This window comes from Equus caballus, chromosome 11 (genome assembly GCF_041296265.1).
Source record: "Equus caballus isolate H_3958 breed thoroughbred chromosome 11, TB-T2T, whole genome shotgun sequence".
Taxonomy (NCBI): Eukaryota; Metazoa; Chordata; class Mammalia; order Perissodactyla; family Equidae; genus Equus; species Equus caballus.
The window spans coordinates 32,513,970-32,534,560 of record NC_091694.1 but is presented as its reverse complement, the minus strand read 5'-3'; the positions used below and the strand labels follow the sequence as shown (position 1 = coordinate 32,534,560).

The 20,591-nt window shown below is 39.9% G+C and overlaps 1 protein-coding gene across 1 annotated transcript; it reads right to left on the bottom strand.

Annotated features, from left to right (window-relative positions):
- Positions 8,481-9,416, bottom strand: OR4D1 (olfactory receptor family 4 subfamily D member 1). Its single transcript, XM_001503473.2, has one exon. The coding sequence runs from the start codon at positions 9,414-9,416 to the stop codon at positions 8,481-8,483; it is 936 nt and encodes a 311-aa protein (XP_001503523.2).
- Positions 9,417-20,591: the final 11,175 nt, after the last annotated feature.

The window sequence follows — 20,591 nt, the reverse complement described above, 5'->3', positions numbered from 1 at the left end:
GGTGTCTTCTCCATATACCTAAAGAAAACAAACCATGGACATAGATGCATGAAGTCCCTACTTGCCCTTTTAGTGGTCTGGAGCTCAGAACGGAGAAGTCCAGGTCCATATGATGGGCATTCTTGAATGCATACCGTATGATCAGGTGATGATTAAATGGCCTTGTCTCTGGAGAGTCGACAAGTTGGTGCTGTAATATACATTCATGAGATATCTTAAAGCCATCTAGAACATATGCAACCCACTTTTCAAAGATTCAGTGTAATATTCTGGTGGGAAGACACTTGAAATCCAACAGATCTGCAGTCAAATTTCAGGGCTTCTATTTCTTTGAGATTTCCCCTTGAGTAAGTTACTTAATGTCTCTGAGTCTCAGTTTCCACATCTGTAAGCTGAGAATAAAAATGTTTTATTTATAGATCTAGGGGATTATATAAAATTACACAAATTCCTTGGGACAGTGCCTGGATATAAATGGTGATCACTCTCTTCTGTGTAGTCTCCTGCTGTAAAGACATCTTCCCTTCTTCCAGGTTCTAGTGAATTTTTCTACAAATACTTTTTCATGCAACATTTAACACATCATAACGTTGGTGAATCTTTCATGTGTCTATATTTTTCCTCCATAATTCAACTGTAAGCTCCCAGATGGATAGATATGGATCTTATTATTTATTTGTGCCTCGTAATGCCCACCTTTACTAATAATCAAGATTCAAAAATCATGCGGTGTCACCAATGCTGGTGGCCCCTTACTGAGTGAAGAAAGGACATATGTGGTGTGTATGCTGAGACAAGAGAGATGAGGTGGAGAGACATTCTCTGGATTAAGAAATAGATGAGGAATATTGTATGAAGGGATCTCAGAGAGCTCTTCTGAAAGGAACAAGAATTTTAGAAGATGTTACTGAATACAATGGTGGAAGACAAAGGAAGATGAAATCAGAGAAATGAAATAGAGAACAGATCAAAGAAGGGAGATTAAGAGAAAGGGAGATGGAGGAATAGAGCAAGTGAAGAAAGGGGAATGGAAGGATGGTGGGGCCGGGGAGGGAGTGGGACCAAAGGTGGAGAAGGAGATGGAGGGTGAGAGATGGAGGGTGACAGGGTTAGGGGGTAAGTGGCTTCCCCACTCCATCTGCCTCGTCTCAATCTCCCATCCTTTCTCACTACCATCTATTATCTGTTATCTATTAGAGGTCGGTGAAAACTCATCCTTCTGCTTCCATGTGCTTCTACTCCAGTCTATCTTCTCTATAACTGTCAATAAGACCTTCCTAAAATCCTCTCTGATCATGTTTCTCCCCCATTATAATCTTTTAATGAGAGCTCAAAACTCAAACTCTTAGAAGCCACCAGGTGCTTTGTAGATCAATTCAGGGTAGAAAAACACACTCACGTATCTGCACGCAACTCCCTCTCAGCATATCATGCAAAGCTATAAAATGGAGCCTCCATCCACCATTCTAATCAGTGGCCCTGTCACCCAGGAGATGATGGCTCTTCAAGGAACTCATAACTTCTCAGGTTTGCTATGTGCTTGGTAATTTCCGCAGCTTTGGTGATGCATTCTGTTTCTTGAAATACCTTCCACTACCTTCTCAACCTAGACATACTCAGATATCACCTTCTCTGTGGCTCCTTCCCCTATTTCTCCCATGCGGAATTAATCCCCTATTTCTCTGAGTTCCAATAATGTTTTGCAAATACCTCGTTGTAACATTTAGCAATTTTTTCTGTTGTTCTTCTTAACTAGATTGTAAATTCAAAACTTAGTAGCCCCAGCACCTACAGCAGCAACTCTGATTTAGCAGTTGCTCAAAAAACGTTTGCTACCTAACTCTATTAGTAGGCAATTATGTAATCTTATTTTATTCGACTATGTGGAGAATTCTGTGGTGCATTTCCTTATCCTTTGCTCTCAGCATCCTCCCTTTAAATCATAGGGCCGGCTCTTCACTTGGTCATTAAAAGCCTGAATTCTCACGTGCAAGCTGAGGTATCTGTTTTTGATATCCCATTTTCCCTGCCTTGCTTTCTGAGGCTGTCCTCACACGTAGACTTACTACCCTCAAGTCTGTGTCGCTTGTTTATTCTCCACACCCTCCAGCAAGTGTTTCTGGGTTCCTCATACAGCTGATCTATCCACAGGTGAGGAAACCCTGGTCTCTCACCTTCCTTCAGCTCACAACAGGAAAGAGCCTTCAGGTCTTACATCTTCTTGGAGATCCTTTTCCTCCTGCTTCCATTTCCCAGCCACTGCCTGCACCTCATGTACACTACAATGGGAGTGACCCGAGGGGAAGAGGGGATCTCTTTAGGGAGAAGCTATTGGACTGGGCTCAGGACGCAGATGTGGGCTGATTACCAATGGGGACAAGGGAGCAGTGGGAGTTGTTAAAAAGTTTCTAAATGTCTCAAAAACACTTACACTTTGAGAGGTCTTCCTTGGGGGCCAAAGAACCAAGGACAATGACATTTTTAGAGATTTGTAGAACATACGACTCTCAGGCCAGGATCCAAAAGGACAAGAGTCTCCTCAAAAGAGACAGATTGTTTGGCAGTTTTAGAAGAACCCGTGTCTTTGGCCAGTGATTCTGCCCCTTGAAAGAGTCACCTGGAGAGCTTGTGAAAGGCAAATCAGTGTGCCCCAGCCCCAGAAGTTCTCATTCAATTGGTCTGGGAAGGCCAGGAATTTGCATTTGTAACAAGTTCTCAGATGATGCTCCTGTTCCTGGGAGCACAGACTAAGAACCACTGACTTGTTCCTCAGCACAACAGACTGTTCCCTCTCTCTCGTGGCATCGTCGAGATAACTGGTTCAATTTCCTTCTTTCTTCTCCTCCTCCTTTTCCATCTTCTCCTCCGTTTCCTTGGACTTTAAAACCTAATTGATCTTGACTCAGGGAAAGTCGCAGGTGGGAAAATGTTTGCATATTACAACGGAAACTTAATACCCTGTAAACCTCGTCCTTTATTTTGCCTACTAGACCCCCCAGTGTTGATTCACCACCCGTATCTAAGACTACTCACATTGTCTATACAATGCTAGTGTTCTTTACATGTGAATTATTTCTACCTCTAATACAAGGATATTACAGGAAACCCATATATTGTCTCACTATGACGAACTGATCAAAAGTGGAATTAACTCACGTTGTAACCTAGATGTGCTGTAAAAACTGTCCCTATTTTAGACAGAGCTCTCTGATCTACAGAGGATTTCCAGGCTGGCCTGAATTCTGTCACTGCAAATGTCTACACTTGGCAAAATTAAGCATCTGCCTCTGGCAGATAAGAATGCAATGTGAAGCTCTTCCACATACAAGACATGTAGATTTTTCAAAAACACAAATTCTTAGTTAGAGCTTTAGTCCTTTTTAAAATTGAGTGCCTTGGAAAAGTGTCCTGGATAGATTCGGAGGAAGCGGAAAGAACTGGTCGATCTCACTGACTCTCATATGGGTGATTTTGAGTTCTGATTCTGATTCAGCTTTCAATAAGGGAAACCTGATATGTTCGTTTATATATTTCCCATGTGAAGGCACATGTGGGACTGTAGATTGTCCACCCAACCTCATCCCTTCAGTGCATCTGCTAGCCAACATAATGATTCCCAAAGACCCCAATGGCAAGAATGAAATATTAAGCTAAAGATGCAATCGTGGAACTGAGTGAGAAAACTATTCCCCTGTGTACCACATATCTAAGAACATAGATATTTCTCACACTTAACTACTGTGACCACTTCAAACTGTTACATGCATGCGAGATACATGCAGAAGGAACCTCATTTACATTCTCACTGAGGGAGCCCGGCATCACTGATAGTTAATAGTTCTCCCCTCGTGATGGTCAGTTTTATGGGTCAACTTCACTAGTCTATAGTCCCCAGTGATCCAATCAAACACTAATCTAGGTGTTGCTGTGAAGGTATTTTGCAGATGTGATTGATGTCCATAATCAGTTGATTTTGGGTAAAGGAGATTATCCTGGATTATCTGGATGTGCCTCAGTCAATAAGTCCGAAGGCCTTAAGAGTAGAACTGAGGTTTCCTTGAAGAAGGTAAAATTCTGGACTGCAGCTTCATGCCTAAGAGTTCCAGACTGCCCTTCCTGGTGGCCACCCTACAGATTTCATACTTGCCTGACCAGTTTCACAACACATGAGCCAATTCCTTGCAATACGTCTCTTAATGTACATATCATATATCCTACTTGTCCTGTTTCTCTGGTGAACCCTGACTGATACACCACATTTTATTAATCACATGTGAAGTTAACGTCTTAGGCAAAGTGGATTGAAGTCTTTTCCTCTTTACACTTAGATTGTCCTTGAGCTTGATGATAAATACAACTAAAATGGCAAGATCTAAGGATTATTAAGGCAGAGAAGTGATGTATTCTCGAGATCAACATAAATCTGTCACTGAAATGATTTACAGCCTTCTCCCAACCACTTTTAAGAGAGCTGTTTTCATTAATCCTATATGATCCCCAAATGATTAAAGAGCATTACTTGACCTGATTGTTCAGATCCTGAGGAGCCTGATGCCTAACTATCTTGGTTTAATGTAAAAGTATGGATGGGGAGTGAAAAAATAGTGGGAAATGGGAATATATGAAGGAACTAACATTAATGGACCCCTACTATATGCCCAGTACTATGACTGGGGTTTTACATTTACTCATTGATCCACACAACATTCTGGGGAATTATGTAAACTTAACAGCTAATGAAGCAGAGGTTCAATGATGTCCAAAAGGAACACAACAATAGGAGTTAGAGCCAGGATTTGAATGCCATGGCTTCAAAGCCTGCCATGGTCCCACCATACTGTGGAAGACAGCATCAGAACATGGGCAGCACTTTTAATTTAACCTACTTAAAACAACTTATTTTAAATTTTTCTTTAAATTCTTTATAGTGGAAGACATTATACAACTCGTTTAGTGTTAAAAAATTTAGATTTGAGTCAAATTTATATCGTAGAAACAGTAGAGCTTCCACAAGATATGTCTTCAAGGTTCAAATTCTCATGGATAGAGCTGTATTCATTTAAATGGAGTAGTTTTCAAGAAATTCAGTGAAGAAGCCAACAGCTCATTCTGTGGAATGATCATTTGTAAGATAAATCTGGGGAAATTTTCTCATTCTTCTTTCTGGGTTGAATTACAGATTATCCTTAGCATTTCTGTACTTCCTACCACTCTTAGAATTGACATTCTAGGTCACATAGAAGTAAAATTTTCATAAATTAAAAAAAGGGACTCAAGACAACTTAAAAAAAATTAAACCAATGAATGACTTCCAGTCATTTATAAATGGAATCAATAGATTGAAATGGCACATTGCATGGCAGGACAAATTGATAAACAGCAGTGAATGCTAAGACATCACTGAGTAAAGTTACAGAAGTCCAATGACAAAGAAACAATCCTATAGGTTTCCATGAAAAAAAAGATGAAGTCATCTATAAGGATAAAAATCAGGCTGGCTTCAAACTTCTCCACAGACTTAGAAAACAAAGGAACAGCTACAAAAACCACAGTCGAGGAAGTATCGCCCAAAGATGTTTGCCCAGTAAATTGTCGTTTATTTATACAGGCAACAGACAAATATTTTCCAACGTTTAGCTCAGAAAATACAGCTACAACCTCTCTTATCTCTTTGTGGCTGTTAATTACAGGGTTTTAAAAAAAGTTTCCCGTTCTGTGTCTTGACTATATCAATGTTAATATCCTGCCTGTGAACATTGGATACAGTGTTGCAAGATGTTACCATTGGGAGAAACTGGGTGAAGGGAGATCTCTATTGTTTCTTACAACTTTGAGTGAATCTACAATTATCTCAAATTAGAAGTTTGATTTAAGAACTTTTTTAGAAGTCTTCCATTCCTGGAATTGTCTGTTTTCTTGGAGTTCCTTTCTTTCAGTTTGTCTTTTGTTGTTGTGTCCATCTTCTATACTGGACATTTTCTTCATGCATCTAGTGAATTCTGGTGAGACATTAGTATTTAAAATCAAACCACTACATGCAGGTAGGAAGCATGAGATGAGCTGGAGAAATTGTAGGCTTCTCTTTAAGATGATCAGATCGGTTGTATTGTCAAAAGATCCCAGAATGCCAGTTCGGGAAGAGGGCCTGGATTATATATCTGAGGCTGTTTAGTATCTCTAAATAAATCCTTCTCATTTTTTTTCTGGAAGGACTTAGATACTGGAGTTCTGCAGTAGGGTGGGGGAGAGCACTAGGAGTGAGATTTCCCCTCTGCCTGGATATGCACTCTCCATGTTACCTTAGTCCTCCCTGGGCACACTTTACTTATTCCTATTACCTGTCAGCTTCTCCAGGCATTTGATTTTATAGCTTTGTCCATGACAGACTTTGCTCATTGTCACGATTTTTGACTCAGGCCAATTATGTCTCTTCCTGCTACCAGGAGCTTATACCTACGTGGTAGACAGTGTTGATCTCCGTTCCCAACTCCCTTCATTCTGGCTGAAAAAGCCAGACATTCACCTTTCCATTCCCTTTTACAGACTAGGGTGACCAAATAACCCAGTACTGGCAACAAGTCATAGGAGAATTCTGCCGGACTGGTTCTTGGAATATTTTACACCCCTAGTAAAAGAGGGGAAAGTGCACGTGGATGCCTCTCCTCTTCCTTCTTGTTGAATTATTTGAATATAAGACATGATGACTATGTTTGGCAGCCATATTGCTACCATGAGGGGAAAATTAAAGAATTGTGGAACAGCCAACTCAGAGCCCTAAAACTTTTAAGCTGCTGAATTAAACAACTCTGGAATTGCCTATCTCCTGGTCTTCTTTTTAAGTGAGATAATGGTTTCCTTATTATTTAAGCCAACGTTATTCAGTTATTCTGCAACTTGCAACCAAAAGCACCCCTATGGATACATATTTCGAAGGGAATAATCATTGTTTTTTAAATAGTTCACACTCCCAGTGCACCAGTGTATCATATGGTGAGCATCACATTTTAAGGAAGGTGTTGTCACATGAGAGTAAACACAGAAGAGATGGCCAAGATGGTGGAATCAGAAAAGTTGTCACAATGGGAACAATTGAAGGACTGGCGATGTTGCATCCAGAGAAGAGACAAGCGAAGGATGAGAAAAGTATCATGAGTTCTTTTAAGAACTTTAATGTGAAAGGGGAAAACACGTCTGAGGGACCACATGGTTCAAATATGACACTCAGTCCATTTTATCTCCCCTCATCTCCAAAGGTCCACTGTGAATAGGGAGAAACTAGTGAAATGCGGACAAGGAGGTAGAAATGGAGAAAAGATAAACTCAAGGGTTTCATGATGGCTTCGAGAGAACCCAAGAAGAGCTTATAACTTTTATTTATTGGGTAGGATAGTTGCTGGGAGGGAAGAGGGAACAAAAAGCCTTCTGCATTATCTCCGTCACTTTGGATCAACATTATACATTGCCTGAGACTTTTACAAAGTGATGCATACCTCTGGAAATGGAGAAAATAAATACAAAATACAGTGGCAGAAATGCAAAGTAGATTCTGAAATTGACGGGGAACCAACAGAGTGCAGGAAAAGTGGAAATGCCTCTGTGTGTAAGACCCTGTTCAAGGTGCTGGGAAGATTTAAAGATGAATGAAGCATGGCCCCTGCCCTCAAGGAGCTCTCATTGCAGTGCAGGGAGTCAAAGAGACAGGTAAAACCCCAAGAGGTGCTAGCCTCAGACTGAACTGACTACCTCAAATCTGGAACCCTAACAGCCATGCCCCTGCCCTCTCTGGCCTTGCTTCCCCAACCACACTACATCATCTGCCTCCAGCCATTTCATCCAAATCATGAGAATTGTGTTGGGTAGAAAGTAAAGTACTTTGCAAGTTGTCCAAGGAGAATTTGATAGGGAAGAAACAAATCCAGAGGACAAATATTCCTTATGGGAAACATTTCGGCAATGTTAAAAGTGAGACCACTTCCTAAAACCACAGTGGGGAATGAGGCAGAGAGGCAGGGAGCAGAAAAGAATGTGATTGTTCCACAGTCAAGATCAAAGTGCTCATCATTCGTCACAGATAGTCATCCATACATCAGGATCTCTCTGGGTTTCCCCTTTGGATGGTGGGAGACCCTGAGTTTCAAGTCCCATCCATTCTTCTGCTTCTCAACTTGGAGTCAGAGGAACCAGCTTCCTGGCCAAACTCTGCCACTCACTTGCTGTTCCTCATTGAGCAAGTCACTGCTCGCTGAGCTTTCTCATCTGTAACACTGTTTAATATAATCATAACAGATACACTGTCAGTTTTATGAGAAGGAGATGAAAGTGTGAACGTGCCTAATACAGTACCTGACACAAGAGGAGATCCATGGAAATATCAGATTAATCTCAATTGCCACACTCTGTAATGACTTCCCTCCATTTTTCACATGGAAAACAAAGGTTCAGAGAGAAGATTGGCCATTTACAGCCTACCTATTTTCAGTTCACTCCTTGCTGCAGATCACTAGGCGCTTGCCTAATCTCTTCATGGCTGCCTGCATCTCCTGGTTCCTCAGGGTGTAGATCATGGGGTTGAGCATGGGGGTGATGACCGTGTAGCTGATGGACACAGCCTTGTCCATGGGGAAGGGGGTGAAGGGCCGGGTGTAGATATAGACGCAGGGAACAAAGATCATGGACACCACGATGATGTGGGTGGTGCAGGTGGAAGATGCCTTCCTCCTTGCCTGCCCTGAGTGGGACCTCAGCATCACCAGGATGACAGTGTAAGAGATCAGAAGGAGGAAGAACCAGATGAGGACCAGCATCCCACTGTTGGAGATCATGAGGAGCTCCAGGAGGGACGTGTCAGTGCAGGCAAGTCTCAGCACTTGTGGAACATCACAGTAGAAGTTATCCAGGATGTTGGGACCACAAAAAGGCAATGGGAGCATCAGAGCCAGCTGGACAATGGAGTGGACAAAGCCCCCTCCCCAGGCAGCCAGCACCAGCCCCACACAGAGCTGAGTGTTCATGATGGTGACGTAGTGGAGGGGCCGGGAGATGGCTATGTAGCGGTCATAGGCCATCACCGAGAGAAAGAAGACAGTCCCACCTCCCAAGAAGTGGAAGAAGAAAATCTGGGCCATGCAGCCCTGGTAGGAGATGGTCTTGGTCTCATGAAGGAAGTCCACCAGCATCTTTGGGGCAGTAACTGTGGAATAGCAGAGGTCTATTACAGCCAGATTTCGGAGTAGAAAATACATGGGCATGTGGAGCTGGGAGTCAAAAGTCACTGCGATCAAGATAAGGAGGTTTCCCACAACAGTGGTGACATAGACAATTAGGAACACCAGGAACAGGAATTTCTGGAACTCCTGGGTCTGTGAGAACCCTGAGAGGACAAACTCTGACACCCATGTGATGTTCTGTGGTTCCATGGGATCTTCCCCACTTACTAGAGAGAAACCATGTAAAACAAAAATCATGCAAATTCAATCATTATCCTTTAGAGGGTCAGGATTGAATTGATCAAAGTCATTGCTGAGTACCTTTCCAAGATGGAGCTTAGGAGAGCCTTCCATGGGGATAGATACATTTTCAAGGTTCTCACAGACTTATGTCCCTAACCACACCCTACATTGTATTACAGGCATTATGGATCTTTTCCCCTTTGTCCCACCCTGTCTTTGTCCATGGATTTCATGTCTGATTCATACCTACTGTGCACAGCATAATGCCTTGTGAATCAGAGGCTCCACAAATATAGTTGAATCAATCAATCAATCAATGAACATGTCAGCAAGCACCTGTGACCAATAACATCATCTACCTAGGTGCATAAATCTTGAGAGGATATAGAAGCTAATGATTTTAGATAAACCAATAGATGCTTCTTCATAGTGGATGTGAGGGGCTGCACATGCTTCATTGCTGAAGGAAGAGAGGGGTGTATTAGAAGAAACTGTCATGTACAAATTCAGAGGCAAATGTGAAGAAAAACAAGCCGATATACTTGGCTGTCGTGAAGGGGGGATAATTAGTGCTTCCCAAACTTTTCCATGTAAAAACTTCTTTAGTCTCATTTGTTGCCATGGAGCCATCTGCTGGGGTAACTCAAAGCAGCCCAGGACAAATGCAAAATTTCCTTGAACTCTCATGTTTTACATTGTAAAATTTATGTGAATTTTCTATTATAACCATATCTCTAGACAATCTTTGGGAGGCTTTATAAAATTTAAGTATTGTGGCTTGTAAAACTTTGGTAAGACCAAGGTGTTATGGAAAATATAGGAGAGAGAAGAAATGTGTTTCTTTAGTTCAATAAGTGAAAGCTCTAGAAGACATTCACTTGAAAAATAAATTGAGTTCCTTGGTGTTAAAACTCATTCCCTTGGATTATGCTTTTTCGGAATTGTTTTCTCTAATAATTCAGGAAAATTTGCTCTGAAGCCCCATCGGGTGAAGATCATAGAACATAGAAAGATCTCACCCCCCTGATTGCCGCTTGATACGTGGGAGGGGCAGCAGCAATGCACCGATTTTCTTTTTACAAGGGAATTAAACGAATATATGTAAAAACATTTCTATCACCTTCTGTCAACAAGTATAAAACAATTGTCTCTAAAATTATGTGTGAGATATTACAGTACGCAAAATATTGCCAAGTTTGTCTCATCTAAAACTCACATTCGTCCTCAAATATTTGTGTAAAAATGGTGTTCCAGGAAGATGCTCTCTGTTTATCCTGTGGTGTCACCAACTCCCAGCATAGGACCGTTTGAAAAACGTCCCCAAGGGCAATTGAGAACCCCTACAAGCTCTTTGGCGGGAAATGATGAAACAGGGTTAAAATGGGCTTATCCCAGGAAGCCATGAGACAGGCAAGAGTGGCGCAGACACCTCATGGGGCGTTGTCAGAACAACGCCCACAGACGGTAATACATTCTAGTCTCCGGCTTTGTGCCTCGCTCTTCCTCGTGGTGTCAAGGTTAGAGTGGGTGGGCAGCAGCTTAAACGGCATGCTTTGGCCTCTCTGAGAAAGCTCCTGACCCCAACCCTTCACCCCCAACCCTCCCACTTTATCATTGATTCCTAAAATGCCAACAGCATAGCTTTATTATCTCTATTCTTATCTTTATCCCTATTAGTATTACAACTATTATACACCTTTATATGCCTTTACCAGCCAGAGATGCACACTGTGCAACATCATACATAAGTCAACTTCCTAAATAACATTTCTCCCTCTAGCTCAAAAATTTCCCATGGTTCTCCATTGACTTCAGGAAGAATTTAGGGTTTTCAGGGGCTTCCACACAAATTGCCTCCTACCTTTCTTTCCAGACCCATCTGCCCATTAGCAGCAGGAGAAGTAGTAAACATTTATTGTAGTAGTAGCAGTAATTGTTGTCCTTGTAGTAGTAAACATTTACTGAGTGTTTCTATGTGCTAGGCACTATGCTAAGCATTTTATAAGCATTATCCTGTTTAATTCTCGTATATTATTTTTCTGCTTATAAAGTATAGTAAGTACTGTAAATTATCTGCACTTTACAGATAGGTAAACTGAGGCTTAAAGAGATTGAATAATTTGCCCCAGGTCATACAGAGAATGAGTAACAGACCTGGGACACTGGGCCAGATCTGATGAGCCCCAGAATCTGCGCTCCTATTATTCTCTTCTTACTCACTCCCCCGTGAGAATCCTTGGCTTCAGACAAACCGATCTCCTCTGTTCCTCGGGCCTCAGTGCCTTTCATCAGGCTAGTGCCCCACCTGGATTGCCTTCCCATAATGTTCACCTATCTGAACTCCACCCCTCCTTCAATTCCCAAGAGTAATTAGCTCTTCCATACATTGCCGTGTATTGCTATTTTTCCATAAGAATGGTTCTATCTCCTCACTTGTATTTGTAACTTCAACGCAAGTCTGATGTGTTGAGTGCTATACAGTTCCTAGTCCACACGTAGCCTTTCTTATGGATGGCTCCCAAAAGAACACTTGATAGCTTTATAGCAGATGGAATGCAGGAGGGGCCAGACAACCCTGAGAGGTGAGAGGAGAGAGCCACTGAACGAAGAAGTTCAGTTTAAAGGACCTGAAAGGAATCCAAGAATCCTAATTTCCAGCATCACCGGATTTACAGCCCTAGAAGCATCATCTTAACATGGCCAGAATTCTTTCTACAGACTCATAAGAATCTCTGGAAATGGTTCTTCCACCTACATGCATAGAAAATAGATTTAGAGGGATTCTAGATGGGAAAGAAAATAAAGAGACATAAGGGAGAGGCATGTATGTATGAGGTGAGGGAAGGATCCCAGACCCCTTTCTGTTGTTACTCAATCTTATCTCCCATCTGTCTTGCTCTTAGGAAATTAGTGTACACAGGACTGAGAGAGAGGAAGGAAGGAGAAATGAGTGGTTCCAAAAATGGGGATTAATCTAGGCTGTGGTCATCGTGGGAGCATTAACAGGTATCATTAAACACACGATTTAAGAGAAGAGAGGGTACGATGGAGGTACAGCAATAGAGAAGGAATGAAAATCTGAAGCGAGTGGTAGAGGCAGCAGGCAGGAGAAGGAGAAAAGTGGAGGAACAAAAGAGGATTAAAAGGGAAACAGTAGCGGGTGGGAAGTGTGAGAGAAAGGCCTGGGTTGTTTTCTCCCAGGTGTGGGAAGAAGCTGTAGCATGTGCGTGGGAGGTAGGGGAGAAACCAGTTGCATCTATATTCTGTTCTCCCTCCCACCTTTTGTCCTAAATTCCACCCAAAACAGAAGCCAGTACAGACAAAAGACTTTCCAGAGAGAACCGCTTGTCCCCCAGTCCCATTCCCCGGCATTCTTGCCCAATGACTGGCTCTCCCATGCCTTCCCTCCACCCCATGCTTTTCTCACAAAGCTTTGGCAGGAGCCTCCGCAGTTCTGACTTATCCATGGGAAGGACACTGGGGCCATCATCTACCTTCAGCCCAAAGGGGCCAAGGGGACTTAGAGCCTCTCATCTTCCAGGCCACTCTTCTCCTGCAGCTCCATTCTTCTTCTGGCCTCTCTCAGACCAAGAACACTTAGAAGATTGACCTTAAGAGAAGGGACCTTCCTCGGGGGACAAAACTGAGGCTTAATTCATGAAGTGAAGCTGGGCTCAGGCTGCTGAGGGCAAGAGCAATGGGAGTTATTAAAAAGTATGTGAGCTGTTGCATCAGATGCACATTATAATTGAGACACGTCTTGGGGCCAAACACTTCAGGGGCACTGATCATGGGACCAAGATAAAGAAGGATGAGAGTCCTTAAGAGAAAAGAATTCCCGAGGAAGTTTACAAGAGCCAAATCCATCGAGCCTGGCGGCACCAGGAGCAGTGCAAAGCCTGCACCTTCTCCTCCCATCACTGGGGTTGAAAAAGTGAGGTATGTCCTAGGACGTGGTCCAGGTTATGCCCTCTACAGAGTAAACTCTGAAGCTTTTTTCACATATACAATTGTTATGGTATCTCTCACCCCAACCTCTGATCTGTTTTCCTTAAAACCAGAGTGACATTCTCAATAAAAATCGGCTGTTTACCCTCAAGATATAATGCGCATACCATAAAATTCACCATTTTAAAGTGCACAGTCCAGTGGGTTTTAGCATATTCATAAGCTTGTGTAACCACCACCACCATCTCACTCCAGAACATTTTCATCCCTCCAAAAAGAAACCTCATATTCTTGAGGAGTCACTACTCATTCTTTTCTCTCCCCAGTCCCTGGCAACCACTAATCTGTTTGTTTTTTTTTTTTTTGTCCCTCTGGATTTATCTATTCTGGACATTTCATATAAATGGAATAATGTAATATGTAGCCTTTTATGTCTCGCTTCTTTCACTTAGCATAATGTTTTCAACATCCCTGTTGTAGCACGTATCAGTATTTCATTCCTTCTTGTGACTGAATAATATTCCATCGTATGGATATACCCCTTTTGTTTATCTGTTAATCAGTTCTTGGACATTCGGGTTGTTTCTACTTTTCTGGCTATTATGAATAATGCTACTATAACATTCGCACACAGGTTTTTGTGTGGACATGTGTTTCCAGTTATCTTGAGTACATACTAGGAGTGAAAGTATTGGCTCATATGATAACCCTGTGTCTAACCTTGTAAGGAACTGCCAGTCTGTTTCCCAGTGGCCGTGCCATTTTATATTCCTCCCAGCAGCGTGCGAGCAGTGATGGTTTCTCCACATCATCACCAACACTTAGTTTCGCCGTTTTATCATAACCATCCTAGTGGGAGTGAAATATTTCCTTGTGGTTAGATTTGCATTTCTTTCATGATGAATGATGTTAAACATCTTCTCATGTGCTTATTGGCCATTTGTAGATCTTCTTTGGAGAAACGTCTATTCAAATCCTTTGTCCAGTTTTTAAAAATTTTTATTGAGGTAACATTGGTTTATAACATTATGTAAATTTCAGGTGTAAATCATTACATTTCGATTTCTGTGTAGACTAAATCATGTTCACTACTCAAAGTCTAATTACCGTCTGTCACTGTACACACATGCCCTTTTACTCCTTTCGCCCTCCCCCTCCCCCTTTCCCCTCTAGTAACCACCAATCTATTCTCTATATCTCTGTTTGTTTGTTGTTGTTGTTTTATCTTCCACATATGAGTGAAGTCATATGGTATTTGGCTTTCTGTGTCAGACTTATTTTGCTTAGCATAATACCCTCAAGTTCCATCCATGTTGTCACAAATGGCAAGATTTTGTCTCTTTTTATGGCTGAGTATTATTCCATTGTATATCTACACCACACCTTCTTTATCTGTTCATCCATTGATGGGCACTGAGGTTGTTTCCAAGTCTTGGCTATTGTGAATAATGCTGCCATGAGCATAGGAGTACAAATATATTTTCAAATTAGTGTTTTTGTGTTCTTTGGATAAACACCCAGAAGTGCAATGGTTGGATCATATAGTAGTTCTATTCTTAATTTTTTGAAGAATCTCCACACTGTTTTCCATAGTGGCTGCACCAGTTTACATTCCCACCAGCAGTGTATGAGGGTTCCCTTTTCTCCATATCCTCTCCAACACTTGTTATTTCTTGTCTTTTCAATAATAACCATTCTGACAGGCATGAGGTAATATTTCCTTGTAGCTTTTATTTGCATTTCCCTAATAATTAGTGATGTTGAACATTTCTTCATGTGCCTGTTGGCCATCTGTATATCTTCTTTGGAAACATGTCTGTTCAGATCCTTTGCCCATTTTTTAATTGGGTTGTTTTTGTTGCTGTTGTTGGGTTATAAGGGTTCTTTTTACAATTTGAATATTAAACCCTTATAAGATATATGACTTACAAACATTCTCTCCCATTCTGTAGGTTATCTTGTCACATTCTTGATATGTGCTTTGATGCACAAAATATGTTAGTTTTTATGAAGTCTAATATATCTATTTTTTCTTTTGTGGCTTGTGCTTTTAGTGTTAAATTTAACAATCCACTGAAATTTGAGGTCGGGAAGATTTACTCCTGTGTTTTCTTTTAAGAGCTTTATAGTTTTACCTCTTATATTTAGGTAGTTGATTCACAGTGAGTTAATTTTTATGTACGAAGAGAAGTAGGGGTCCAAATTTATTGTTTTGTATGTGGTTATCTAGTTGTCCCAGCATCATCTTTTGAGGAGACTATTCTTTCTCCATTGAATGGCCTTGGCACTATTGTAAAAAAATCGATTGACCATAGATGTTACCGTTTATTTCTGGACGCTCAATTCTATTCCATCATGCTGGAACCATTCTGTTTTGATTACTGTAGTTTTGTAGTAAGTTTTGAAATTAGGAAGTGTGAGTCCTCCTTATTTGTTTTTCTTTTTCAGTTCTCTTTTGGTTATTTGGAGCCCCTTGTAGTTGCATATGAATTTGAGGATTGAATATTCCATTTCTACAAAAAAGACCGTGGGAATTTTGATGAGAATTACATTGATTCTGTAGATGACGTCAGGGAGTATTTCCATCTTAACATTTAGCCTTCCAATCTATGAACGTGGGATGTCTTTTCATTTATTTAGGTCTGTATTAATTTTTTAAGAAATTTTTTTGTATTTGTCAGTGTACAAGTCTTTCACTCCCCTTGTTAAATTTTCCCTGGATATTTTATTCTTTTGGATGTTATTGTCAATGGAATTGTTTTCTTAACTTCTTTTTCTGATTGTTTTTTACTAGTTTACAGAAGCACAACTGATATTTGTGTGTTGATCTTGTACCCTGAAAATTTGCCCAATTTGTTTCTTAGCTTCAATGGTTTTTTTGTGGATTCTATGGGATTTTTCTGTATATAGAATCATGTCAACTGCAAATAGAGATAGTTTTACTTCTTGCTTCCTAAGGTGGATGTCTTTTATTTTGTTTTCCTGCCTAATTGCTCTGGCTAGAACTTCCAGTACAATGCTGAATAGCAGTGGTGAAGGTAGGCATCTTTTTCTTGTTCCTCATCCTAGTAGAGAGCAGCTTTCAGTTTTTCACCATTGAGTATGATGTTACCTGTGGGTTTTTCATAAATGCCCCCGTTCTATTCCTAATTTGATGGGTGTTTTTATTATGAAAGGGTATTGAATTGTTTCAAATGTGCCTTCATCTGTTGAAATCATTATGTGGAATTTTCCCTCGTTTTATTAATGTGATGTGTTACAGTGATTGATTTTCTTATGTTGAACCATCTTTGCATTTTTGGCATAAATCCCACATGGTCATGGTGTATAATCCTTTCAATGTACTGTTGGATTTAGTTTGCTGGTATTCTGTTGAGGATTTTTGCTTCTATATTTATAAAAAAAATATCGGTCTGTGGTTTTCCTGTGGTATCTTTGTTTGACTTTGGTATCAGGGTGGTGTTCACCTTAAAGAATGGGTTGGAAAGTGCTCCCTTTGCTTCTATTTTTTGCAAGCATTTGAGCAGTATTGTTGTTAGTTCTCCTTTAAATGTTTGGCAGGATTCACCAGTGAAGCCATCTGGTCCTAGGCTTTTCTTTGTTGGGAGATTTTTTTATACTAATTCTGTCTATACTTGTTATAGGTCTGTTGAGCTTTTCTATTTCTTCTTGAGTAATTTCATTGGTAATTTGTGTGTTTCTAGGAATTTATCCATTTAATCTAGATTAATTAGTTTGTATATAATTGCTTATAGTATTCTATTATAATCCTTTTCATTTCTATAAGGTTGGTAGTATATTCTATTCTAGTAAGTTCTTTTCATTCCGTAAGATTGGTTCCTACTTTCATTTCTGATTTTATTTATTTGCATCTTCTCTATTTTTCCTAAGTCAGTTTAGCTAATAGTTCATAAATTTTGTTCATCTTTTCAAAGAATCAACCTTTGGTTTTGTTGATTCTTTCCACTGTTTTTCTATTCTCTATTTCACTTATCTCTGCTCTAATCTTTATTATTTCCTTCTTTCTGCTGACTTTGGGTTTAGTTTGCATTTCTTTTTCTAGTTCCTTAAAGTGCAAAGTTAGATTCTTGATTTTAGATCTTTCTTGTTTTTTAATGTAGGCATTTATATCTATAAACTTCCCTCTAAGTTCTGCCTTCACTGTATCTCATAAGTTTTGGTGTGTTGTGTTTTTGTTTCATTCATCTCAAAGTATTTCCTAATTTCCCCAGAGATTTCCTCTTTGACCCATTTCTTGCATAAGAGTCAATTGTTTAATTTCCGCATATTTGCAAATTTTCCAGTTTTCCTTTTGTTATTGATTTCTAGCTTCATTCCATTGTGGTCAGAAAAGATACTTTATACGATTTCAATCTTATTAAATTTATTGAGAACCGTCTTATGGCCTAACACATGGTCTATCTTGGAGAATTCTCCATGTGCACTTGAGAAGAATGTATACTCTGCTGTTGTTGGGTGTTCTGTATATGTCTTTTAGGTCTAGTTGGTTTATAGTATGGTTAAATTCCCCTATTTCCATCTTGATCCCAACCCAGCTCTCCTTTGGTTACTATTTTCATGGAATATCTTTTTCCATCCTTTCTCTTTCAACCTATTTTTGTCTTTGGATCTAAAGTGAGATTCTTGTAAGCAGCATGCTATGGTCTGAATGTTTGTATCCCTCCAATATTCAAATGTTGAAACCTAACCCCCAAGGTGATGGTATTAGATTGTGTGGCCTTTAGGAGGTGATTAGGTCATGAGGGCTCCCCCTTTATAAAAGAGAGCTGAGGGAGCTCTCTTGTCCCTTCTGTCATGTGAGGGCACAATGAGAAGATGCTGCCTATGACCCAGGAAATGGGACCAGACACCGAATCTGCCAGCATCTTGGTCTTGGACTTCCCAGCCTCCAGAGCTATGAGAAATTAATATTTGCTGTTAAGTCACCAAGTTTATGGTATTTTATTATAACAGCTCAAACAAACTAAGACACAGCATATAGTTGAATCATGTTGTTTTAATCCATTCTTCCAATCTCTGCCTTTTAATTGGCGAGTTCAATCTATTTATATCTAAAGTGATTACTGATAACAAAGAACCTATTTCTGCCATTGTGCTATTTGTTTTCTGCATGTCTTACATTGTTTTTGTTCCTCAATCCCTCCAGTACTGCCTTCTTTTGTGTTTGGTTGAATTTTTTTTTCTAGTGACTATTTTTATTCTCTCTTTATTTCCTTTCCTGGGTATGTTTAAGGTATTTTCTTAATGGTTACCATGGGAATCACTAACTGTTAAGATGTTAACTACATCATAAACTTAGAAGACTCTAGTTTGAATCTAGTCCAAATCTAGTTTGATGACCAACTTGGCTTAAATTGCGTATATTAACACCACTCCTGTCCCATTCCTTCCCCCCTACCTTTATGTTATTTTCACAAATTACTTCTTTACGCATGTGTGTTTATGCATTTGTTTTTTAAACCATATAGAAAACAAAAAGAGAATTTACATACCAAAATACAGTAATACTAACTTTTATATTTACTTGATGTAGTTACCTTTACCAGTGATCTTTATTTCTTCATGTGGCTTTAAGTTACCTACTGTCTTTTTGTTTTAGCTGAAGGGGTCCCTTTAGCATTTCTTATAGGGCAGGTCTACTAGCAATGAACTCCCTTAGCTTTTGTTGACCTGGAAATGTCTTAATTATTCCTTCACTTTTGAGAAATAGAATTCTTGGTTGATGGGTTTTTTTTTTCTTTCAGCACTTTAAATATTATATCCCACTACTTTCTGGCCTCCAGGATTTCTGATGAAAAACTGGCTGTTAATTCTATTGAGAATCTCTTGAGCATAATGAGTTGCTTCCCTCTTACTGCTTTCAACATTCTCTCTTTGTTTTTGGCTTTTGACAGTTTTATTATGCAGTCATGCCTTGCTTAATGATAGGGATACATTCTGAGAAAAGCATTGTTAGGTGATTTCATCATTATGTGAACATCGTAGAGTGTACTTACGCAAACTTAGTATAGCATATTACACGTGTAAGCCATATGGTATTAATTTTATGGGACCACTATCATATGTGCAGTCCATTGTTGACCAAAACATCATCACACAGTGCATGACTGTAATGTGTCTCAGTGTGGATCTCCTTGAGTTTATCCTGCTTGGAGTTTGTGGAGCTTCTCGGACACGTAGATTCACATCTTTCATCAAATTTGGGAACTTTTTGGCCATTACTTCTTCAAATATTTTTTCTGCCCCTTTCTCTATTTCTTCTTCTGGACTCCCAGAATGCATATACTGGCCTGCTTGATTATTTCCTACAGGTCCCTTAGGCTCTGTTCATTTTTTCTTTATTCTTTTTTCTTTCTTTTCCTTAGACTGGGCAATTTCAATTGTCCTATCTTTTGGTTCATTGATTCTTTCTTCTGCCTGATCAAATCTCCTGTTGAACTTCTCTAGTAAATTTTTCATTCAACTACTGTACTTTTCAGCTCCAGAATTTCTATTTAGCTCTTTTTTTAAATATAACTTCTCTCTTTGTTACTATTCCCTACTTGTTCATATATCATTCCCTTTATTTCCTTTAGTTACTTGTCCACGGTTTCCTTCTTCTTTCTGAGCATATTTAAAACAATTAATTTAAAAATCTTTTGTCTAGTAAGTCCAATGTCTGAACTTTCTCAGGGATGATTTCTGTCAATTTATTTTTTTCCCTGTGAATGAGCCATATTTTCCTGTTTCTTCATATACTTTGAATTTTTTGTTGAGCACTTGATGCTTTAAATATTGTATCTGGCAACTCTGGTAATCCTTCTGCAGGGATTATTCTTGTTACTTGATGAAGGCTTCAGTCACCCGTTTGTTTAGTGACATTTCCAAACTATTTTCACAAAGACTATATTTCTTGTTGTGTGTGGTCACCGAAGGCTCCATTCCATTATTTCCATGGTCAGCCTGTGACCTGACAGAGATTTCCTTAAATTCCTGGGTCCAATTAAAAAAAGAAATGGAAAAAAATGGTGTCTGTCATTTTTAATCTCCTCTAACCAATACCACTGAGAAAGCTACTTCAGCCCATGTGGGTTGAGACAATGGCCAGCCTCTGTGCTGGCCCCTCAGTAATCAAAAGCAGCAATCGAAATGCACAACCCCAATTTTTGGAAGGCAATGTCTCTATTGCCCACC

What these genes read in the sequence shown, in the direction of transcription:
- OR4D1 (XM_001503473.2), bottom strand. Translation starts at nt 9,416, where the DNA reads ATGGAACCACAGAACATCACATGGGTGTCAGAGTTTGTCCTCTCAGGG.